Source organism: Rhea americana, unplaced genomic scaffold (genome assembly GCF_003343005.1).
Source record: "Rhea americana isolate MKP2758 unplaced genomic scaffold, rheAme1 scaffold_30, whole genome shotgun sequence".
In the NCBI taxonomy this organism is placed as follows: Eukaryota; Metazoa; Chordata; class Aves; order Rheiformes; family Rheidae; genus Rhea; species Rhea americana.
In genome coordinates, this window is record NW_028186424.1 from 5,191,276 (window position 1) to 5,217,664 (window position 26,389).

At 38.1% G+C, this 26,389-nt stretch overlaps 1 protein-coding gene across 6 annotated transcripts in view; it reads right to left on the reverse strand.

Annotated features, from left to right (window-relative positions):
• ADD1 (adducin 1) overlaps window positions 1-26,389 on the reverse strand; it is a 67,626-nt gene that overhangs the window by 24,591 nt on the left and 16,646 nt on the right. For all 6 annotated transcript variants that reach the window (XM_085309639.1, XM_085309636.1, XM_085309638.1 and 3 more), the window contains exons 2-7: window positions 10,352-10,564; window positions 9,133-9,295; window positions 7,901-8,052; window positions 3,875-3,955; window positions 1,233-1,382; window positions 87-230 (exon numbers count right to left, since the gene is read on the reverse strand). In XM_085309639.1, the coding sequence (XP_085165765.1) occupies window positions 87-230; window positions 1,233-1,382; window positions 3,875-3,955; window positions 7,901-8,052; window positions 9,133-9,295; window positions 10,352-10,546 (885 nt within the window). In that variant the 5' untranslated portion in view covers window positions 10,547-10,564. The remainder of the gene's footprint in view (window positions 1-86; window positions 231-1,232; window positions 1,383-3,874; window positions 3,956-7,900; window positions 8,053-9,132; window positions 9,296-10,351; window positions 10,565-26,389) is intronic.

Below are 26,389 nucleotides of genomic sequence, written 5' to 3' on the forward strand. Positions count from 1 at the left end.
GTTTCCATCACATCTTGCTCCTGATTAAAGAACGTTCTCCCCTCCAACAGCACACACTTTTATTAGAATTCTATTTAACTACTGACCTTGCTTTTAGGTCCCAAATTTTTCTGAATGAGCACTTTTTCTTCATCATCCACTAAAATACCATGGTAGTCATGATAAGCTACTTCTCCTAGGGAAAGTGCTTCAGGAGAAATTGGCAAGAGACCACACTTCATTGCAGATACCTGAGAAATATTAAAACAACTAACTCAATTTTTTGCAAAAGTAACAAATCAAAAGTAATAACCAGGGCACATTCTGGAAAACGACTGCTATATACTTTGCTGTTCTTATACTCTTTCTAGTTACTGTTTGCAGGTTTTGGATAGGACACAAGTCACGTTGATCTTGGGTCTGACTCAATATTGCTGCTTTGATGTGACATCAACACAGACATGAAAAGCCTCTGTCAAGATCAACCAAATCTTTCATTCCTTTCACTCCACTAAGTGACACTTTTTTCAAATACAAGGAATTGAGTGACAAACTTTTACACAGGTAATTCTACAGCACTGCAAGTAAAAATCAAGAAACATTGTTAAAGATGTATACTTTCAGACTCTACTTCATAGCTCATGATTTTAGGAATCTTGTAATTTATCCTAGAAATGGTTGCATCGCTGCTGTGAATCAGTTAAAAAAAAAAAAACAAAAACAAACAAACAAACAAAAAAACCCAAACAAACAAAAAAAGCAAGCATGCCCTCCCCTGCTGCATCCTCCTGCCCAGGAAGTAAAATCCCATGAATAGAAAAACTGCTCCGAAGTATCTGAGCAACCTGGTCACCAGATGACTCTGGAAAAAATTCCAAAGGGGTACAACTGGTTTGTAACCGGTTGCTCTTATGAGACGCATAAACCCAGGTATCTATTAAAACCAGACACACGTATGCCTCCACAACATTTTCAGATGAGTATTATAGCCTGTCTGAGGCTGATTTTGACTGTAGCTGTCTTTTGTACTCAAGTCACAGCAAGTTTTCAAATATTTAAGAAAAACTTGATAGATTGTTCCATACTTCACCACTAGACAAAAAGCTCTTATGTCTTATTGTCAAAAGGCAGTATCTTTTGTAGTAACAGTCAAACAGATTCGAAATACCTTTTTACCAATAGGGAAGCAAACCAATGATTAATGGGAACCACTTAATTTTCAGTTGTGGCTGGGGAGTAAGAAGTTTGCTTACCGCTGCCCCTGCTGGTGTATGAATATGCACAATGCATTTAACGTCAGGTCGAGCCGCATAAATTGCGGAGTGCAAAGTAAAGCCAGCTTGGTTTACTCCCAAATTAGTGCTTCCACGATCAACTACATCTCCTTGAATATTGATTTTAACCTGAAAATGAAAAAATTTTTTTTGTAATTAATCCAAATTTGCCAGAAATCTGATTTAATTCAACATCTACCACCAAAGCTCTAAAATCATACTTTTTTCTAGGGTTTTAATAAGTGTGAAAACATGTATGATAAAAGCTCCAGGCAGATGACCTCAGCGCTGGCCTAAAATAAAGTTAACTGAGCAGGACATGAGAAACTACTAGATACACAACACCAAAGAAAAGAGACTGCTGCATATAACAGGTAACAGTATAAAATACTGACAGAAGTTACAGATAGTGCTGTGAGGAATGGCTGTATTTCACATATCTTTAAGGTGGAGTTACATAAGAAACAGCCAAACTTCACAAATACCTGAAGAGGAGTGTTTGTGGAGCAGATTCTTGGAAGGCCAACAGCACTTAGGTAACTGTATCAGTGATACTGTAAAAGATTGATTGCTGAGGTAGGGGTAGCAGAAATACCAAATTTGGGTATGGATGTAGCATGATCAGGAATAAAAGGGAAAGTTAATTATGAGTTGGTTGTTTGTGTGGAAGGGGATATGGTGGAGAAGGGAAAAACAAGCATGGGAAAAATAGAGAGAAAGGGAGGGATCAAAAGAGCTAGTTGTGTAAGTAGGCTGTTGGCCAGTGTGCTTGTCCGGCTAAGCTCTGCTCCTTGTCACTATAGTCTATCTTCCCATTAAACCCTCCTGCTAGCTATTTTCTGCGCGAGTGCCCTCTCTGTTCTGTCTGTGCACGTGCGTTTTGCTAGTAAACTTCACATCAGACAAGCCGCTGAGTAGCAACAGGTCAGAATCCGGAAAGACTCAAGGTCTGAGATAGAGGCTGGGTAAGTTGGGGTGTGGCTATTGGACAGACTTAAAGACTGGGCCAAAGTCCAAGGGACTTGTGAATGTGAGTATGCACAAGTTCAATAAACAGGGCTTTGTGTTTGTTCCATCAACAAGCTTTAAAACCTGATTAACTGGAGAGTAAGAACAAGATCAGGCTGTTTATGTTATGGGGCTGTCATGGTCTCCCATCTGTGTTGATCTGTTAATGGCAACCATGTCTGTACCAGGTGTGTGTCTGCACATAAATTCCCCTGCCTATTTGGAACACATCCTCAGCCTTGCTACTGGCTAGACTTGGGAAGAAGGAAAAATCAGAAGCCACGCATCTAGTGGGCTGAGACAAATGGAAAGAGCTGGGTGCTTCAGTACTCTGGATTCAGCTATCTTTAACCTTGTACCTTGCCATACAGTAACAATCCCACACAATATGACTGGCAGTTGAATTTGTGGTGCTCCATTGAAAATTTATATTATATTCTGTTTTTAAAAAATTCAGTGGTCAGCTGTACAGACAAGCTGTTTGCTCAGTATACTGTGCAGCTCTCACTCTTTATCCTTGTTAAGACAATCTCACTTTTCAATAATCACACAGTTTTCCATGATCACGCAGCCTTGACTAAGTGCTTACATATCTGATATAAAGACAAAAATCAGAAAAAAAAACTTAAACAAAACCAGAAGTCCCCACTCTTTGGAATTTTGTTCGTAACAAGAAATACACTCTCACATAGCCCTTAATCTCCTCTAAAAACCCAAAGTAACATGGGACGTAGCTCTAAGTTCTTTTCATTAAATTTAACGTAAAGGCTACAACAAAAGGAAAGATGGTTACAGGAGATTTATATGAGAAAAAGCCAAACCTTACGTACAGCTGAAGAGCTGTATTTGGACCATTAGGGGAGCAGACTCCTGTAAGATCAACTGAAGTCTGAGATGTTACAGTTCTGCATGTGCTTATCTCACCTCTCTGCTAAAGGCTACTTACCTTACAGTAGCCAGGTGGAAAAGATAATGTGAAAGTTCGTAATTTGCTTCAGGGCAAAAAGAGTCAAGCACTTTAATTCAGGTTACCTTCAACAGGAGCCTAAGTAAGCTGCACTGAAGATAAAGGGTCACAAAATTCTTCCTGCTAGCTAACAGTTAAGGAAGTAATGTCTTCCTCCACTAACATTACATCCTAAAGAGATAGTTCATCTACATCCTCAACTATTTACATTATTAAACCATGGCTACTGTATGATGCATCAAATGTCTTGAAATTGTAATTATTTTGCATCATTTATGTCTGAAATAGTATTGTCACCCTCAAAAAGCCTGACCCAACAGCCAATGAAACTCAATGGAGTGATGTAGTTAGCTATCTAAGCGACTTGGCTCCTGTTTACAGCTGGGGGCACCTGGTGTTAACGTGTTAAACAGGAAAAATAATAATAATAAAAATAAAAAAAAATAAACAAACAAAAAAACTCTCCACACATTCTCGAAGATACTTTAACTTTACCAAAACCAACCATATTCAGTAAAACTATCCTACACATATAACAAACAGAAGATAAAATATTCTCTAGGATAGAATTTAAACAGTTACAGACATGCAGAGTAAGAAGATTCAGCTACTGGTATTTTACAGCTGTAAAAAAATAAGTGCTTACCAGACTGGATGCAGTAACCTCACTATAGAGAAGTCCAAAAGGTACAATGAGGAAGTGTTCCTGCTCAGAATTTACTCTGGCCTAAGGATACGAATAAAGAGTAAAGGCAAGTTAAGAATACTTTAATAAAGCATACAGTACAATACATACAATACAAAGCCCCAAAACCAAATCATACAGTGACATGAAAGTTGCTTTTATTTCCTGAGTATGGATGAGCAAGTATTCCTATAGTGTACATGAAAGTCACACTGTATATGCTGTAACAGATAATCAACATACAGCACACTTAATTATTAACCCAYGTTGAATAGAACCAATGGTAGGTGCAAACCAAAGTCCTTCAGTGGTGGTGGTGGACAACAGTAATCCTCACATCCTGTGCTCATGGCAACTAGATTACTATGGGTAAAATTAATTATTCTGTGTGATACAGGAAAAAGTTACTGCATTTTAGAAAAACAAACTTGTACTCCAATGGTATTTATATGCCGGTAACATACAAGCCATGAAATAGAAAAGGCTGTGAAAATTTAAGAATTCAGCCAACAGATTTAAAACATACTGATGCAGCGTAGGGTTCCATCCACAGTGTTGGTACCATGTGAAATATCTGTGAGCAATACAGTATACTTGTAGCTTTTCTACCAAGTATCCCACTCCTCACTGAAGTTTTTGCTCTATAGTCTAATTCACACATGCAGCAGTTTATAATATAAAAATAATTCTGACTTCAAACCATTCACGGCTTGGGATATATCTGATTCAAGTCTGTACAGTAATAAGGACAGGACATCTAGGTCATTTAGATAGCTCTTAATGGAGAACTAAAACACTTCAAATATCTTACTGTACATGCAAAGCAAGGTATATCTACCTACACAATCTCTAAAGTAAGGAAGTCAGCATGTCAGAAGTATGTTTTTCAGAGCTCATGAAAAAGCTCTTTCTTGCATGACTGATCAGAAAAGGTCTTAGGAAACTCCCTATTTTGCTATTAGTCTACTCGATCTTTTTTGACTTCTTTGTTTCCCCAAGATGTGACTACTTTATGCTAGCTCAGGTCTGCTACTACTTGCAACATTGCATACATTCTTTATTTAGGTCTAGTGCAGGGGAAAAAAAACCCTAAAATAAATAGTTGATTAGCAATCTAAAATCCAATGCTGCCAACATTTTGGTTTGTCCAACTCTGACCAGTACTTGAAAATTTTTATCTTTCTTGGATAATGCTTGCACGATATACCCATCTTTGATATCAGTATGAAATTTGCTTAAATTGCTAGGATTGCAATCCAATTGCTAGGACGTCTTCACTTGTTTAGGAAGTTTACTTGGAGAAACAGTAGTTAGCATAATCTTACGCAAGTCATATATAGCAAAAGGCAAAAATTTTAACAAGACTTGATTTCTTAAGAAAAGGAATCAAAAGTTTATTAAAAACAAAATGATATTGTTGCTCTCTTGCAGCAAACAAATTTCACTTGCAGGCTTCAGCTTGCAAACAACTGGTCTCCCTTAGTTTTTTCAGTTCTAGTCATTTCAAAATTAATGGTTCACTGAATTATGACAAAAACAGATTTTGTTTGGAACAATACAATTTAGCTGGTAAAAAAGATAAGCACATTTGCATAATATAAGAGAAAAAACAGGACAATGTTTATTCTGTTTTAGTAGTGTAACTTCTGCATGTTTTTAAAGCCTTTTTCCCCCACTTGTTAAAACACTGATGTTTAAGTTAACATTTTCTAAATTCTCAAATGCATAAAAAATTTCCATAATACTCCTGTTCTCAAAACTTTATCATCTGAATGGTCTGCTCTAAACATCATTTTCTGTAATGGATCATGAGCAGTATCTTATTGTTAACAATTTCTTTTTCTAGAGTCTTCCAAAGAGGACAGTAGAAGAAACCCGTAACTCATTTGGCTCTAGTGGGTAAAGACTGCTGCAGCTTTCTATCTTAGGCTGTATTTGATGTCACCTCCATCTCCTCTGATCTTGCACCTCATCTTCTCCGATATAAAGTACACTGCATGAGAAATATACGTGTACATAGGTTATATAACCAAGTACAGCCTCTCTGAAGTAGGGCTCCAACAAAACTCTACAGCTCTGATTATCAGTTACCACAAAGATGTGACTAGGTTTAGGTTCTGCTACTAGATTCAGAGAGGTAACAAAGACCATAGACTTTGTAAAGCTTACGCATTCCACTTGTCTAGGTTGCCAGAACTGAAAACAAAGCCAACCTGTTGCTCAATCACTGCTGTTTATCTTTCAAATTTAACAAACCACAGGCACTCAAAATTTTTTTTTTCTAGTACATAGAAAAAAGTAGCTTTCTTTATAACCAGTTAGTTCAGGTTAACCTGTACTTTTATGAATCACCAAAACCATTCTCAGTTACAGAAACATTACTGATTTGCAAAATCTTCTCCTTTGTTATGCAAAGACAAAGGATATGCATTATTCAAATGCCCAAAAAACTAGATATTGCTTGAACGTAAGATAAGCAAGCAGCAAGACACACAAACCACTCTACTTCGGGATTAGATCCAATGAACAGCTCACACTCTCAAAGCAAACCAAGACCTGTTGAATAAAGTATCTTCTGCAAACCTGCGATTTCAAATTCTGCCTAGCCCAAGACGCATCCAAGCTTACTATACATTATCTTATTTGACTCTAAAGCTCTTGACGCTCTGTAATTTTCCTTCTGTGTCAGGACTGTACACTGGTCTGAACAACTCTACACCCAGGAGCTGCGAGCAATTGCTGAAGATCCAGGAAAACAAAGATCACCTCCCCAGACTGACATATACTCTCACATCCTTGCAATTCTTATCTCCTCAAATATACAGGATAACACTCCTATCAGAAGGCTGTTATATCATTTTTACTATTTAAAATGTATACTGGTAGCATTTAACTTTGATGCAATATCTTAGAGGTTAGAGCATCCATTCACAAACAGTGAAAACCGAAGTCCCAGGAAAACCTGGTTCTGCAAGACGTCACATATATCTGCCACATTCCAAAAGTGTGCCCTGCTACCACAATACTACATAAAATACAGGCAAACAAAACAGAGATAAGACTGTTTTGTAAATATATATACAGCTTTAAAAGAAGGTTGAACTATGGCTTATGGCTACCTGGTAACAAACTATTAATCACAAACCTTCCAGTACTACCTCAAAAGCTCCTCAAAAGCTGTCTAAAATACTGTGTAAGTCTCATACTCCAGGTGCTTTGACTGTGCCACCACCTCAACTGGTAACATCATTATCTAATCTTCCTGTGCTCCCATCCCCCTCAGAAGAAAGCTAACTCGATAAACCCCATCACATGGCATTGCCGTAACTACTTCTCCAGGCACACCACTACATAGGAAAAAAACAATTCAGCTCTGTTAGGAAAACAATAGACTGGGTTTTGCACCACAGCTGCGACTTTACTCATGAGGCTCATGTTGATCACTCTTCTGGCATATAAAACCTCCTTGATTTGACCTCCTTGTCATTATTATTATGGATGCCAGCAATTACTCATTTACAAGGAAAATAGCTGGCATGCAGCATTAAGCCAAGTAGCAGTTCAGAAGTACTACGGTTTCTTTTTTAAAAAATCTTCTTTTCGAAAAAGGCTTTTTTCAATAAAAGTCAACTGAATGACTAAAATCAAGGTATTTTAGTACTCTGAAAGAAAACTAAGATACTACCTTACAGAATAAAGTTATTCAGTCCATTTAAAACACTAAAAGACAGAGTCTTTCAGCAACCTTAATTTCATCTTGAGAACTTTATGTACACTCTCTTAAGACTCTATTCAGACTACAGTGGCTGACATCCAAGCTGTTCAGCTCTTACGCTTGAGATGCAATAACAAATCTCCTCACTATTAACCTGCTTTCAATACTCCTGCTCTTCTTCCACACAAAGAGAAAGTGACAGATAGGGGAGGGGAGCAATTCTCTTGTCTGTTAAAACAATTGGTTCAGTTATCTGTTGATTCAGTACTCACTGTTATATGATTGTAAATAAGCTGAGACCAGCCAAAGAGATCTGCCAATCTGTAGAAAGCTGCCAGTTTACATCGTAACAACTTCTCCCCTTTTTCATAAGCAATTGAATCTGATCCTCTCAGATCATTCACTGGTGTCACCATGCCAAGACCTGAAAAGGCAGCAGGGGAAGCACATGATAGTTATGTACTCAGCCACAGTAAAAAAAAAAAAAAAAAAAAAAAAAAAAAAAAAAAAAAAGTGTCAGTATTACAAGCTGTTCTTACACACTAATATTAACATATTAACCTAAGAAAGGGGCAGCAAATTTTAATTACCATAATGTCATAATCTATATTGCACAAATGTAACTGTGATTGCTGAAAAGATCATTTATTGTGGATGTAATCACAATTAGTTTCCTTCCTTAATAGTCATTAGTGCCAACTAACAGTGGGTTTCTTAGCAAAATATTTTTCCCCTCTAACTCACGATTGCCTTTAAAATACAACTATTAGTCGATACTAAAAAAGTAAACCTAAATATTTCATTTTTTTAAATAAGTAATGCTGTATTCTTGAAAAGTATATTTATATATCTAGCAGAACAGAATCACAAATTTGTGTACAATCAAATAGGAAAAAATAAGCACAATCTAGAGAGAACATGATTATGGTAAAAAATTAAAACTGCTGTATATCTAATCACAGTGCAATTAGAAATGTTGTTTGGAGAAACTGTGGTAAAGTAGAACTAGATCATGTTACAGTCCAAGTACAGCTTCATTTTGAAGGACAGACAGCRATCTATGTTCTCTGAAGCATACCAAAAATACAGAGGTATGCATGTGTGTGCATTTCCTTTTTACGTTTTGCTCGCTGGTGTTTCTATAGCTTTGCTTCACAGAAGTCACAAGCAGTATTGCAAAGGCAAAAATAACTAGTTTCTAAAGGCCTCTGTTATTACTAGACTATTAATGAGTATTTCATTTTCCAGCAGACAATACATCTAGTAAACTTTAGCAGTAATTAAATGTTTAGATTTCCAACTACTGCTCACTTATCCGGCTTATTTTTCAATTAAGAAGAAACAGCTGGTGATATAAATGATGCACATGAATTGCATTGCTTATCACTGACATTTAACAATTAATTCATTTTACATTTACAGTCTTCCTGTGAGCAGGACAGGATGATATTTCCAAAAAACAACAAAATCCTGAACTGCTAGTTACATGTTAAGGTGCACTCACTCATGTTTAAGGCGGCCATTCCGCCTTGTGGTGCTGCTGGGTAGACATTTGGTACATTTGTTGTCATGAAATCTGCAATCTGCTGTAAAGCCAATAGGCCTGTTGGGTTCTTTCCTTTCTTAAATTGTTCCTGGATCATAGATTCCAATTCTTCACAGAAAGCCTAGCAACAGGATATTGCATATGGTTAAGCATGATTCAAATGAATGTCAACCCTTCATACATAACTTATTAGCATTTTGATGGAAATGTCTTATACTTCTTCTACAAAACAGCTCAAGACAGCGTTAATGGGTGCATACTGTTACTTAGCACTTCAAAGAGCAACACTTTCAACAATATGAGTAATTTCCCCCCCATCTTTAAAGAAAAGTTCCATCATACTTTCTTCAAGTAATATCAAAACTCATTGAACCTGTTAATACAGATTTCGTGAAGAAGGAAATACAATCAGTTTGAAAGAACATAAAGTCTGAAAGCAGAAGTAGTAGAACCAGAAAAGAGAAGGAAATTTATCGACTTAGGACAGTTACCAACAGGGAAATGAGAGCCAAGAGGGCACCTCAGGAACAGAGAGAAGTATAGCCACCAGAATTTATAACTAGGCTTAAATTAGGAATTTGTTTACATTCCTTTTTTTATATATTTTTAAGGGGGGGGGGAAACAAGAAGACTTTTACTATTACTTGTAGCTGTTTTTTTGACAAGAACTGTGGAATTTTTACTGTAAGAAAACTTCAAACATTAAGTAAATCTAAATTAAATGGATTGATCTCACCTGAAAAAACAGTAACTATACCACTATGTCCCTATTCTCAATGAAGACATGCCACAAAATGTCCTGTATCTCAAGCCACCCACCAGTTATGCAAAAGGAACAAATGTTATGAGAGCAGTTTTGTTTTGCTTCTTTTTCCCCCCTCAGGGAAACTTTTTTAATATCAAATTGCAATCACTCACAGTTTATTATTGTTGACCAATTAAATAGAATTCTAAAAACAAGACTGAGGAACTGCTTGATCAGTAGACAATAAAAATTCAACCAGACAATGTGAGAAAATTATGCTACAAATGAATACTTGAATAGAAAGTATTCATTTGTATGAATCTTTTCAATAGGGTTTAAGATATAATTCAGTTCCACAGGGATATTCAAAAAAAGAGAAAGAGAGAGAGACTATATTTAACATTGTAAAGATGCAGCATTTTCTTTTCTTACCGGGCTTTGAAGAATCATGGAGACTCTCTTCTTCTGTTCCATCATGTTAAAATCCTGGCGCAGGTCAGGTGCCATATTCCTCTCTCTCAAGTAATCCGGGTTATTTTCATCAACACGATCAAAATATCTCTCTTTATGGGGGGCTGTTGTTGGAGGTGGTGAAGTCACCACCGTTGCACCAGAATCACCATTCATAGCACAGTTTTAAGGATCCTGTGGAGTTGAAGGGGGGAGGAGGGGAACAAATGAGGACAAAATAATATTTAATAAAGAACTTCATTCGTGTTTCTTATTTTAAAAGAGTGACAGTTCTAATCCAGTACAATTAGCATGGCTCCCCAAACACAGAAGCCATTTTTGTGCAGTTGGATAGCATTTTTTTGAAGGAGAAATATAACAATTTAAAATACAAGATTAAAATGTAGGTAATTATATATGCAAAAACATATATACTACATACATGCTACACAAAACTGCTATAAAAGCTCTCATTTAAACCACTTGGAAGTCTTTAAGTTGTATACATAGCTACAGAATTCCTGTGTAGCTGTAAGTGCTGATCATTACATCTGAACTATAATCTTTTATATAAACCAGTGAAACATGGTTTGATTTTCAGAAGCATGAAAGTCTTGCAAATCTTCCTACAGTCAATGACAGGAGATGTTCAACAGGTCCAATGTTTAAAATCATTGGCTCTTTTTTTTTGTCTTAGAAAGTTAAGACACACATACAAGACAATTGTATAAATCAGAATTCAAATCATTAAGGAAAACAGAGTATAGGAATGTTCACTAATAAGAACCAACATCACCAAAACAAGCTCAGATTCCAAACAGATTTCTGGAAAGATGCTCCAAAATACTGATTCTAAAACCTAAAATGTCCTTTTCACAAACAGATTTTTATTTTACATTCATCCCACAACGCATCCGCTAGTGCACAAGTTTTACATATTACAATAAAACAATTACATGTACCAACTACAAAGTCTGAAAATTCAGCTTGCATTGCTCACATATAGTTTCCTTCTTTCAACCACAAGAATCCCTGTTGTCTGGATACAACATTATAACTTCATTCAAAAAAAATTTTAGAGAATTTTTCTGAAGCTTTCCACTGACAAGCAACCAGTTTTATAAAGCCAGCTTTGCAATGCCTTGAGACTGGAACCTCAAGTTACTTATCACTGACATATTAAATTAAATTAAAGATTTTTCAGAGAAAATGATTTTCTTCAAATATCATACATGACTAAAGCATCATCAACACAAACTGTACTTCACTGAACTGTAATAAAAGCACTCAACTAGAAATGGCTTGCTAGTTCAGCAAACCACAATCATGTATCTTCTGCCCAAAATATGCAAGGTTCAAACTCCACACCCTAAGGTCATGCAGCAACTTTACCACCCAAAGGAGCTGAGAGAAGCTCGTAGGTCTTTCCTGAAAGCGGAGCAAGAGATGAAGAGAACAAAGTAGCAGAATCCAGCTCCCCAGTCCAACAAGGCAGAATAACCAACTAATTTCAATGATGCCAACTGAGACTGGAGATTCACGCAAGCAGGAAAACATTGATTTAAACAGCCATTATACATTTATACTCTACCAAGTTATTGTACTTTTTACTATGCAACAAGAAACACTATGTATATTCATTTAAGTAATGATTAATCCTCTACAAATTCTGCCTACCTGTCAGATAAAAACAAAACATATATACACATATATATGTTTTAATTTTTTAAACTATTTTTAGTTTTTTTCTTAGTGACACATACACTGTTTGTGAATACAGAATTAGTGGMTCTCATTCTCTCAATTCCTATATTAGAAAACACGTATTTTTGCTTTTTCAAAGTCCAACTGATTTCATATTTCTGAGTAAGTTATTCACCAAACTGAGATAGTAAAATATAACAAGTTACAAATAAGTTTTTCCTTGAATCTGCTAAAAAGGCTAACACTATCAAAACCTGTATTAGCACTTCATAAACCCAGGTTTTAAATGCTCTGCAATTCCCACCCATTGAGCTGCTAGATAAATAAATCTGCACACATAAATGCACTGCTAAAAGTATTTCATTTTAAACCAATAACTTTAGGTTTTAAAACTGAAGTTTGTAATAGTAGTGCTTAAAAAAAAAGTATGTACACACATTTTTAAAAYTATTACTACTTTTTTAATTACTAGTTTTCCTCCACTCAGGAGGAAATATGAGATACAGATAATATCTATAATATCATTACATATATATATCATAATAATATACATAATATTATAACATGTCCTGGTGACAACGGATWCAGAGAAGACAGAATTCATGAATGCCTTCTTTGCTTCAGTCCTCACTGCTAAGGGCAGCCCCCATGAATCCCAGAGCCTGGACGTGAGGGAGAAATTCAGAGAAGGGAAGACTTTCCTTTGGTTGAGGAGGACAGGATTAGAGATCTTCTGGGCAGGCTGGACATCCACAAATCCATGGGCCCCTGCATCGTGGGATGCACCCATGAGTACTGAGGGAGCTGGCGAATGTTGTTGCCAGGCCGCTCTCCATYGTCTTTGAAAAGTCATGGAGAACTGGACGTGCCTGAGGACTGGAAGAAAGCCAGTGACACTCCAGTCTTCAAGAAGGGCAAGGAGGAGGACCCAGGCAACTTACAGGCCGGTCAGCCTCACCTCCATCCCTGGAAAGGGGATGGAACAGCTCTTTCTGGATGTCATCTCCAGACATACGGAGGAAAAGAAGGTGATCAGGAGCAGTCAGCATGGATTCACCAAGGGGAAACCCTGCTTCACCACTCTGATAGCCTTCTGTGATGGAATGACTGGCTGGGTAGGCGATGGGAGAGCAGTAGACGCTGTGTACCTTGACTTCGRCAAGGCTTTTGACACTGTCTCCCATAACAGCCTCCTAGAGAAGCTCAGGAAGTGTGGATTAGCTGAGTGGACAGTGAGGTGGATTGAGAACTGGCTGACAGGCAGAGCTCAGATGGTCGTCATCAGTGGCATGGAGTCTAGTTGGAGGCCTGTGGCTAGTGGAGTYCCCCAGGGCTCAGTACTGGGTCCCATCCTGTTCAACTTCTTCATCAGTGACCTGGATGAGGGGACAGAGTGCCTCCTCAGCAAGTTTGCCCATGAGACCAAGCTGGGAGGAGTGGCTGACACACCTGAGGGCTGTGCTGCCATTCAGGGAGACCYGGACAGGCTGGAGAGCTGGGCAGAGAGGAACCTCCTGAGGTTCAACAAGGACAAGTGCAGGGTCCTGCACCTAGGGAAAAATAACCCTAGGCAYCAGTACAGGTTGGGGGTTGACCTGCTGGAGAGCAGCTCTGCAGAGAAGGACCTGGCAGTGCTGGTGGATGACAGATTGACCATGAGCCAGCAATGTGCCCTTGTGGCCAAGAAGGCCAAGGGTCTCCTGGGGTGCATTGGGAAGACTGTTGCCAGCAGGTCAARGGAGGTGATTCTGCCCCTCTCCTCAGCCCTGGGGAGGCCTCYTCTCGAGTACTGTGTCCAGTTCTGGGCTCCCCACTACAAGAGAGACAYGGAGCTACTGGAGAGAGTCCAGCATAGGGCTACAAGGATGATCAGAGGGCTGGAGCACCTGCCCTATGAGGAACCGTTGCGAGAGCTGGGCCTCTTCAGCCTGGGGAAGAGAAGACTGAGGGGGGATCTTATCAATGTGTACAAGTACCTGAAGGGAGGGTGTCAAGGGGATGGGGACAAACTGTTTTCAGTTGTCCCACATGACAGGACAAGAGACAACGGGCAGAAATTGAAGCACAGGAAGTTCCGCCTGACCGTGAGGGGGAATTTCTTCCCTGTGAGAGTGACGGAGCACTGGAGCAGGTTGCCCAGAGAGGTTGTGGAGTCTCCTTCTCTGGAGATCTTCAAAGCCCACCTGGATGCAACCCTGTCTAACATGCTCTAGGTGACCTTGCTGAGCAGGGATGTTGGACTAGATGATCTCCAGAGGTCCCTTCCAACCTTACTGATTCTATAATGGAAATAACGCTTTTATCCTCATGAAAAATCATTGAAGGTTTTAGACCTAGAAAGCTTTGAGCAAATACAGTTACAGTGCAGGAGCTGCCTTTCCTTCATCAGCTACAGCCCACCATACAGCCTTTGCCCAGTCTTCTAAATTCCCTCCCCTTCACAACTTCCAGACTCTGCTATCCAGCGTTTAACAACACAAGACGCTTTCAAACACTCACTATTACTTTCCACAATCCCTCTTCTGAGCTCTATTATCTACCCTTCCTAACTAACCTATCCGCTTCTCAAGAAGTGGAAAGAATGGTTCAAAAAGAAAATGAAAAATAAAAAAGAACAAAAAACAAACAAACCAAACAACCCGTGTAACTGTTTTTTCTGAAAAATGACAGCTTGCAGATCCAAGCTTGTGGCTTACACTTAGACTGGTCCAACTGAAGTACTACTTAGTAAGTCTTAATTTCATCATCCACCATTTATCACATGGACTAAGTTTAGAAACAGCATAAAGGCAAGTTCACAAATGAAGACAAATGAACCTGCCTAAGTAGTTCAAAATTTATACTGTGGTCTATTGAGTCTAGTCCCAAACATTAATTTTCTTTATACGGAAAACACCTGAAAACTATCAACTTCCAATTTAACATCACCACCATCCAAAAAGATGGTCTACTTCCTTCTGCCCCAGGATTTACCGAGTGTAACATTCTGCCTTGYGCATACATGCATCCTTGTTTAAAGGAGAGTATATCAACACACCTACAAATATTAATTATGCTTTTAACTGCACTATACTTTTAATTTACACTAATTTCAAATTATTTTCAGAGTGCCTAAGGCTATTTTCAAAAGAATTGCACAGTTACTTCACTGTTCCTTATTCACACTGAAGTTGGTTCTTAACACCTTGCACAGGCAGCATAAAAATGGGACCAAAGTGCCTTGCCAAAGTTGTCTCACTCCTTCACTCTAGAATGAAATGACATTTAAGGTGGTCTTGAGAGCCACTACTGCTTCACCACTATCTAGTGGCAATAATTTAACAGGAAATTTGATGATTAACATTAAGTGATTGTTTTAAATCTGAAGTTAAATATCAATTTTATAACTCATTTCCAGATATCAAAAATTAATGGCAGTCCATCCCCCCATGTGGCCTAATAACTGTTTAATGGAACTGTAATAGAAATTGTTTATTTTCATGTCTGACAGCTACTGATAAGGTAACAATTTTTCAGTTAGAATTATGTTTGACAACTTTTTGCGAAACCCGCAGAAGTTTATTCATGAATCTCCGCAGATAGCCCTTTGAGAGTAAGGCATGATGAACTCTCCAGTGTGAACTTCAATAACAGAAAATCAGATCGTAAATAAAATTCATCTGAACAGACTATTAAACTGAACACGCACTGTGAAACTGGCTGATGGCTCAATGAACTAGAAAGACATACAGAAAACCGCAACAGGCTGCCCAGACGTTGAAGAAAACGAAAGGCTCTGTTCACATCCGCAAAGCTTCAATTTACAGACAGGTCTTTTCTCCTATATTTACTATAGTTCCCAAATGAGATAAGCTATAATGTCAGAAGACTTTTTTCCATGATAACTGTTTTTATGCGAGAGCCTTTTCTAACACAACTGCGTCAGCAAAAAACAACCCCACCACACCCTTAACTGAAAAAGCTGTAGCTGGAAAACATCAGGGGATAAAAAGCTCTTCTCTTGGAAATAGTTATTTTCAAATGTAAAGAGAGAGCCAGAGGGAACACCATAAATCAGCGGAAAATAYTCATCAATTTCAAATCACAACTTATAATAACTGAAGCAGCTAAATTCATCCTTATAATATGTATATACATACAAATACTACAAATTCTGATAAACCGCTGCAACCAGTGAGAAACCCTGTATCAATTCAAAGCCTACAGTATTTATCACGTGTTGCATGTATGGGCACCCGTATATTATATATAAGTTGTTTGCAAAATAGTCTTTGTCAGGAAATATGCTTTATAAAGTTTAGTGAATGTACATAAAATGTATACTTCTTTATGAAAAATTTTCTAAAATTAGTATTAACATTTAGGGTTACTTTTATCTTTCAAAATCCCCTTCCTCCCCTAGAGCTGGTTTTATTTCCCTTAAGAGGGAAAAGTATTACAGAGTTAAAGAAAAGTGGAAAGTTTTTTTGAACTGGAATGCCATAAAACTGTTCACATCAACATCCGGAAACAAGACAAATTTCATCCTCTAAACAGCTCACATTCCTCTGTACTCAGTCTGGAGAGTATGGTGATGTGTATGTATTTAAATGACTTTTTCAGTGGATAGGACAGTAAATAATAACCAGTAAGAATCTACTTAACTTAAGGGGGAAACAAAAAGCCTTAAGTCTTAAAAAATAAAAATGCAGTTAATAAACACATTTAGAACTAACTCTAATTCTTGAAAGTTGGAATAGATCTATTACACCCCAAGTAATTTATAAGCCCAGTGTTTCTTAATCTCTGCATTATAAATATTATAGGAATGTTGAGGATTAAAAATGTCTCAAAAGTGTACACTAGCTAGAGATCAGCTAACTACATTCAGTGGATGGACTGTGTTGTTGCAATATAATGTTGCAATGCCTTTTTATAGGAATTAGTTATTTTTTGCTTCTCCACRGCCTGAGGAAAATAATTTCTGCTAAGGCTGCAGTCCCACGGGCACCGGAACTAATCTAATGGCTCGCTGCCACCAAAAGGACTGACCACACCTCTTCACTGCATGTGACTTTAAATCTGCTGATTCTGATCCATTTAAAAATAAAAACAACACAAAAAAACAGAAAAACCCCACACATCCTGAGAAGCAGGAAGGAGGTTATCTCAAAAAGACAAAGGAACCCAAAAGGCTTCTAGGAAYTTTGAAAAAACACTGCCTGCCTAAGACAGCGCACAAACTGGAAGTACCACTGTCCGTCCGTCCATCTCCCTCCTTCAGGAGGGCTTGAGCAAAACCTTGGGGCGGGGAACCAATATAAACAAAAATCTACTCCCTTCCTGACAACTGACAAATTCTCATACAAAATAAGATATCAGCAAAGCGTAAGGATGGAGCTTGTGTCTGATTCGCAAAGTCGAACCTAGAGCCGCCGTCAGAACCCCAGCCACCAGGCACAAACACCTCGGGAACCTACCGCCAGAACRAATAGCTTCCGAGACCTATTTTGCCAATCATACTGTAATTTGCTTTATATCTGTGTTATTTTCTGATCATTCTTTCAAAAAAAATCTCATCTCACACTGAGGACATCACTACGCCATTAAGTCCTAACACAAATCTACYGACATGAACACAGAAGATGGACAAGAAGTCGCTAGGGAAGGGATGAAAGGGAGGTGCAGGGGAACCTGTTACCCACATCTTTTTCTAGGCAGCAATCTTTGAGGAGTAAAGAGAATAACCCAGAAGGCATTCACGTAGGTCACACCACAGACAGCATGCTGGCAGAGCAAGGGAAGGGAGCAGGTAGAGTAAGGGACAGGAAAGAACAGGGGGAAAGAACAGCAGAAAGATAATTTTATGGCAAAGGGAGGCGGGGGTACTGTGAACAGCCATGGCATAAAACTAAAATTACTGCAAAGAAGGGGGAGTTATGAGGTCCTGGGTAGAAGCAAGGGAAAGGGCTGAGAGAATACCTGGGTGTTACTCCACTGGGGCATCAAGAGACCTGAGGGCTAGCTGAGGAATCGTGAATACACATAGAGGTTATGTGCAGTGTGACAAATGGTAGTCAGTGCGGAGATGGAGCGTGCACATCCAGAGAAAGTAAGGTTTCATTATCATTCGGTATCTGAAAGYTGTTTGTACATTTGCACTATTACTCTTTACTCGTTATTTTGGCGTTTCCTGTATATTTYCCAATTCTTCCTGTACTTTAGGGTAATATTTGCTGACCTTGCTCCTTGAAAAGCTAACATAACTMTATAATAGGGAAACAGACTACTGATCTGCACTGGTTTCATCATTTTCAGCGAGAACACTTTGGCACCAATGACCTTGGATTTGTTCTTGCCATTTCGACTTTTTCCTATTGAACTTTTAAAAGGAAAAGTTGGCACTAACTGAGAAGTYCAAGAACAAAGAAAGTAAATTCATGACTGTACTATTGAGTAGACAATGTACTTAACATCATGAACAATCATATTCTTTTTTAGTAAAAGTTCTAGTTCATGCATCTTCAAAATTTCCTCTGCTCTTTGTTTTCAAACAGGAAGAGGCTGTTTCACAAACAAGAACACTTATTTAGCTCGTACTGAATGCAGCCTTCACCATCTTGCTCATTACTAACCGAGTACTGTGAGTTAAATACTGGACTCTCCAAAATTAGAGCAATCCAACTACAAGTTTATCTCACCAAGTAATGCATTTTATATCTGTAATATTGTGCCTTAATATCTATGATATTAAGCAGGATTAGAGAAAGAGGAAAAAGGAGGAGGGGRAAAAAAACAACAAAAATGAAACAACCAACCAGAAGAAACCTCATACACCATGAGATCAGGTCACAARAAGTTACCTAAAAATGCATCCACTTTGTCCGCAAGTAGTTCCTATTTTTGCCTTCTCCAAAACACTGGAATCAGTGGACTAACGCAGTGGGCTGTGAGTAAGCACAAGCTTACAYTACCCAACTGGCAAAATTTACTTTGGGCAGACTTGAGTTCTCAAACCATACCTAACAGTGAACATTTGTATCACTTTTTAAAACRTAGTATTATTTTCTCTGCTGGAGGTCATCAACATTTCTCATCTTATTTTTAATACTTGCATTAAAAACTCTTAAAGTGGTTAAGAACAATCAATAAAACTAAAGTCTGCTTCAAATAGACATATGATTGCAACTATATATGAGGGGCAAGAATCTGTTCAACAAAAGTGTTGTAACAGTAGATAGTTGTAGGCAGGAAGAATAACCTATGATAAAGTAGAAAAAAAATCAGCCTGGAAATAATTTCTGAAGGAAAATATCAAAATCTACTTCTTGTGTCTTGTTACTGAACAGGTTTTCCAGGCTGCTGTTTTAAGAACACATTCAATGAGGTGCAGGTAAATCACAGTGCTGATTAGGTCACATTCTTAAACATTCAAAACTCTGTCTAGTTCTACTCAGTTGGCATAAACCCGTCTGAAACTTACACCACAGTTTAGCTGGCATAGTGTTAATTAGGCTGGAATATTGCTTAAATATAGCTTCTAAATTCTGCAGAACATACACATAATTAAGTCCTTTCAAACCAAAAAGGGTGGAAATCAGTATTAAAATGGCACAAAAAGCTAAGACACAGAAAGGTAACTTTTCCTCTTTTATGCCTTCATGATTTGGGCAACCAYGGCATCCCGAAGATCACTCTACAGAAAGCTGGAAAGGATGTATTCGGAAGAAACACCATACCACACTGCATATTATTCCCTTGAGTGTCTGATACTGACCACTGTAGAAGACATGGTAGTAGGCTGAACTTACCATTGCTCTGACTCAGAATAGCCATTTTTAATTTAAACACTCTTCAACATAATTTATGTTAAAACTTGGATTTTCTGGAGGGAAATCTGAAATAGAAGTGGACAAACTACATGGGAAATTTCACTTCACTTTGTAGCAATGGATGAAACAAAACCACTACCAGAAATAATGATAGTATGAATTCTGAAGTGTCTCACCTCCCTCTTCCACAATGAAAAGAGGATTCATTCCCAAATCCAAATCCCTCCTTGGAAGAAGAGTGGAGAAAGCTCAGATATCTGCCAAACAGATCACTCCAAGCTAATTAAAAAAGGAAAGCAAATCTTCCTAGCTGGAAGATAACCTGGACACCTGAATAAATACACAATACAGTCAGTCACTTACTTCTATCAGAATGCCACGGGAGAGCTGAGAACACAGAGCAAGAAAAAGGATGGAGCATCATTAACTGACTATCACGAGTTACATAGCTAATGCAGGCAACGAGCATTAACAGAGCAGCTCAAGAGTTGTTAAGGAGCGGAATTCTCAGTGCAGACAGCCCGCCTCGGCCTGGCAGCACCTGAAGGACAAGCTCCAGACCTTGCTGGGACGCAGCTGCTACAGGCAAGTCAGACCGTTATGATGACAATACGGTTCAGCACCACTACACCTAGTAGAACAATTTCCTCTCTACATAGACTTCAGTTGTTACACTAGTGCAGGCRTTAAGGACATTTGTACATGTGTGCAATAACCTTAGTCCCATCTTCTTAGTACCAATTTATTAAGGCCCAGGAACTCACACAGCATCACATTAGCAGACTTGTGTTAGCAAGGAGTCAGGACTAACTTGAGGGGAAAAGAACTGCTGGGGAGAAATAAAGATAGCCTCACTGTTAAAAACTGTAGTCACACTACCAAAGCCTCTAAACTGGCAATTTAGTTCAAAGACCAGTCTGACCATGTAKTCCTAAAATTAAATAATAATAATAATGATAATAATAATAAAGTATTTACAGCCCAAGGTAAATGACATGTTGCGGAACAACCTTGTGTGGCTATGAACAATGACAAAAGAAACAGAAGTTTCATTAAAATGAAACGAAGTGCTTTGCAACAGACAGAACTCCTGGTATAGAGCTTTTTTTCTAAGCCTAGTTTCTGATTTATGGCCTATGGTTTTATCTCTTAGTCCTCAGACTACACACACAGCTTGAGGGAAAGACACAAGCTCTCTCTATTACCTGGTCACAGCTGAAGAAATTTTGCTGTTAAACAGTTGTATGCTTCAAATGGAGCAATTTCTTAGTAAGCAGAATACAGAGTTAGCTTAGCTGTAAATAAAGGATAATACTTCAGAAAGRCAAAAATTTGTTATAAATTGCTTTTCTTCCGAAAGACAGGAGGAATCCTTGATGAGAGCAAAGTAGTGCATGAAGTGCTATCCTTCAGTTAGCTACCCCAAATTTGTATGGAGAACAACAGAGCAGAAGACAGCAATAAAGAAAAAAAAAACTCAGCAGAAAGATGACAGGAGATAAGTGAAAAAAGGTAGGAAGAAGTGGTTGCAACAATCTGAGAACAGGAACAGGAAAGGAGATTAAAAAAGGAAAGGACCTTGAAATTGTTAATTCCTATCTCCTAYTGACCAAGTCCCTTGTTTCTTCCCAATTGCAACCTTTTAACTTCCATTTGACTTCTTAGATCATTTCCTTCTCCAATTTTCCTGCTAAGTAGATTCCTTTTAAATTTACACACAAACAACAGAAAAGGCCCTGYTAGCCTCCAAAATACTACTAAAGATACACATTTTCAACTCAATTAACTAACTGAACATCCCAACTACCTTGCTTTCACTTTTTGGATTCAGTAACTTACTCTGCTTTTTCCAAGTGGTTCTTGTATAGCATTTCTGGCAAGGTTCAYGAAAGGTTAAGAACAGCAACGACAGAAATCATAATATACAAAATTACATTGTCCACGTAACAGGTAATAGAAAAATGTTCTCTGAACAAATATCTTAAGCCATTTACACCTTCAGTTTATGTACTGAAACTCCAAGTGCTTTACAAATGCCTGAAAAGCTTTCTATAAAAATTCCTGTTTTGTCATTTGTATCAGTGCCTTTTGCATTTCTTCAGGCACAACGTGACAGTATGAACTGTGCAAGCTATCACATATTATTCACTGTCTGCCTCTTACCAACAGTCACTGGTGGGAATGGCAGAGGAGATACTTTCCCTCTTTGCTACTTTTGTGGCTAATTTGCCCCCCAAATAACCCTTTATGGCTCAGTGAGAAACACGGGCTTCAGTGTTACGGTTCAGAACATTTTCATGTTCTTAAAATAAACTGCTTTTATGAAACTGCTCTCACACTGAGACTGAATTTGCTGCATGCTGAACCTGCACTTAAAACATTTTAAAATGAATCCYCATATTTACAATGCCAAATAAAATCGGCCAAATACTGCACAAACTGACTTGACAGCCATTTTATTTTGGAAGCTTCCAGTTCAAAAAAGCTTTTAAAGCACAGAGAACTACCTAATTAACAGTATAATTCCATAAAACTCAATTTAGCAAAGCTAATGCAAAGGAGTGCAATTGGAGACAGAAACTTAAGTCAAAACTACTCGGTGCTGAAAAAGCAAGATCAGAACTCAATTCAGGATCTATCATAAATCAGTCCTAGCACCTGCAGAGACAATGCCATGGCCAGGTGGTCTACCACAAAGCCAACTAAAACAAGGAGTATCAAGTAGCAAAACTAGATTCCCTACCCTTCAAAAAAAAAAAAAAAAAGCTATTGGAGTATTATGTCCAGTTCTCATATATTAAATATTAGAGTTCAAAGAAGGGCTACAGAAATGATCTAGATGGTACTAAGACAAACGATAGAGATTAGGAGCTCAACCTGCTCAATTAACCAGAAGGCAGGCTGAGAGGTGAGCCAATCACATCGTATAGGTACTTCAGCACTGAAAAAAAAGTCACAGGGGGCTTTTCAGTCCTGCCAACAAAAGTATTTAGAGATTTAAYGTTTTGGAGTGAGTATCAGACAAATTTAACCTCGAAGGGAGATAGAATTTTCCTAACCATATATACCAGAGTACTGTATCCATAACCTTGCTTTGCAACTCCTTTTAAAAAGTAAGCTTTAATCCAGCTTCCAAAATACCTTGTATTATCTGCCTGGGCTGAGATCATATTCCTTCTGTTTCTGAAATCTATGGATCCCCCTTCTTCCTTAGGCTTCAGAAAAAATAAGTTCCCATATTCACAAGATGCTCATGTTATTTGCAGCCTCCAAAGCACTTCTAGCACCTCTTTTTTTTTTTGGTGTTTTTAGAAATAACACCTTTATCTGTTGCCAGGTTGATGACAGCTGCAGACTGAATGTCAGACAGAAGGCACAAATACTTAGAAACAGTACTAAAAATCCTTCTCAATTCTGCTCTTGTGCTCAGGTCAAACAGATCAGACTTGCTATTAGGAAAAAAATTTCCCTCAGGTCACGTACAACATCCCTCATTATTCTTTTATCATGTTCTGCAACATGAAGCATGAATCTCATACCAGAATCATTCTGGCATATCTTAGCTAACAAATTTCAGTGACAAAAACTGCACGCATTCCTGAGCACATTAGCTTGTCTTGCTGCTTTGAAGCATTTAGCAGTTCAATTCACTGAAATTGAACTTCTTTGGTTAATATCTATTACACACACAGAAAGATGTATAAAATTATAAACCTATAAATATGTACAATATAAACATATTTTTTTTTAATCTGAGTGAAATTTAATGACCTGTAAAATAAAAAGGGTTACAGAGATGAAAGGTCTTTCTCTGCCTTATAGACAAGGCTGTAAAATTTGTTGAACAGAAAACAGTGACGAACAGTATTTTTTCTAACCCTGCTTTGACTTACTAACTTATACATTTATTAATTATAGATCAAATTTCTTCATAGATGTCACACAGATTCAGACACACAATTCAGTCAATACTAAACAAGAATATCAATCCAGTCACTAATTTTCACTTTCACCTTCCAGTTTTGCAAAAAAATATCCATGGCCAAAGCAACGCAAACTCAAATATTTTTCAGTACTAATATTGACAGACTGTGGCAACCCCAGAAAACTACTAAAAGTCTATTTTAGCCATTGAGGTCACAAGCCCACACAAATAAAGAGGTTTAACTAAAATACTGCTTATTTTTAGTTTTCTATGAACTCACATGCACTTTCCAAGCCTCATGTCAAACATGCCAATAAGCCAGCGCCCTCAGATTCCTGAGCACAGGTCAAGTCAGAGCACGAGGACAGGGCCCTGGCTCGATTTAGCCAGTATTTGAAAAGCCTGGGAGAAACTGCTCTGCATGTCTGACCCCAGAATCAACACTAGTCTCACACTGTAATTCTTAAAGGTGCTAGGCTTTGAATCCYGATACTGCACTTGTCAAAAACACAAATGCATTCATCCACTTCTCTCTCAAAGGAAGAGCCAAAACCAACTGAAGCAAAAAAACAGATGATTAATTTACCAATGTAATAAATCAAGCAATTCCCACCTCCCTCCCCCCAGCGTAATACAGACATTTTTGAAAGCAGGTTGCCTGAGGAAAAGAAACATTTAAAACCTGTTATATCCCCCAAATTGCTTAGCAGTCCCTACATCCTAGCAAGGGGAGCCATCTGTTTATGTAGAGACAGCACTTACCTAGGTACAATCTAATGCTGCTTCACAGAATAGCAAATTCAGAAAGATGCACAGTGGTTCCACCAGTGGCTTTAGACATGAATGAGATCTAGGGCAGATCTACTGCGAAAACCAAGGCTTTATACTTCTCTCCATCACAGATTTGGGGATACTTCTGACACACCAGGTCAAGAGAAAACAGCACACAGCACAGGCTCTTTCCCGCAGTAGAAAAGAGGCTGCAGCGCTGTATGAGACCTGGTGGTGATTATCAGCAGCTTTATCAGAACACAGGAGACTTAGGAGTTCATCTGAATGCAGGACACAGTGCAAGCTGCACAGCGCCTAAGGGAAAGCCACACATGCTCTAGATGCAAAGCTGCTTTATTCCTTCCTCAGGAGATTCCTTGGACCTCAAAGTTCAGCAAAACATGCAAAATGAACAGGGGCCCTCCACTACAACGAACACAGTTCTCCTGTATGGTTTTACACATAATATTTTCTAAAAAAGGCAGGGAGCAGGCATTCTAAAGTTAGACAAGGAAATTTACCTTTAACAACATGTTTGTAAGGTTTTGAACAGGGATAATCTCAGAGTCTTAAAAAAAATAACTGTTGTCATATGTATTTTAAGGAGGGAAATCTTATTTTTAAATTTTAATTTTTTCAAACTTCCACCACTGTTGAAGCCACTCAGAACCTACAGTTTCTAGGAGGACTGCAAATGATAAAAGCCCTAATAGATTACAGAAATAAAATTCCAAAACCAATTTTTAAGCAGGAATGTAGAAACATCCTCAATGTTTTAAAAATACATGAAACTTCAGTGACTTTAAGTATTAACATTAAATGTGCATATTACGATACAGAAAGGATCAACTGAAATGCAGCAGCACACACGATATCTGACTGGCCCCAATTTGGCCAGGATCCAATTATTTTTATATAGACCGAATAGTGAGGGATGAGATTGCTGAAGTGTTTTGGCAATGCATAAAAGAGTCATTTGCTCTTTTGAACTATTTTACAAAAATAACTTTTAACAGAGCCATTTGAATATATTTTGCATCTTTACTCATTTGTGRGACTGATAACAGGGGATACAGAGTCTTCCCTCAGAAGCATTTATGCAGAGAAAAAGCTGCCCTAAACTCATTACACTTACGCTTTTACTTCATGCAAACCGGAGAGCTATTTCATGTTTTAAGCTGATTTAGGTTAAACTCTGAACAACATTTCTCAATTCAGAATGAAGAATCCTTTCACTTACACTTTTTGGATACCGCCCTCTGAAATAAAAAACTTCTTGAGATAAACCTTTAAATTGATTAGATATGACAAAACAAAGATCTGGTCACAAAGCCCCTTTCAGTTTTAATTATAACTGCTGCACCGACAATTTTGGATCAAATTTAAATGAGGACTCAATTTGACCACAGAAATGATAATAAATACAGGCTATAAAGACAACTCTGTATTTTACAGTCTGAGTATACAAACTCCTTAGCTCATTAAGGGTGTGAGCTGGCATGCCCATGATCCCTCTGAGTTGCCCACATGTTTATCAATAAAGAGTATGTTAACACTGCTTCCATGAGGCATTACTTCTCAAGTTGTCTCTTGTAAGGAAAATATCACACATGAAAACAAAGTTACAGTTTGCTATTACTATCAATTAAGAAGGTGAAACTGGAATGTTTAAATAGGGAAAGGAGGTGGATTGAGAACTGGCTGACAGGCAGAGCTCAGAGGGTCGTCATCAGTGGCGTGGAGTCTGGTTGGAGGCCCATGGCCAATGGAGTTCCCCAGGGCTCAGTATTGGGTCCCATCCTGTTCAAC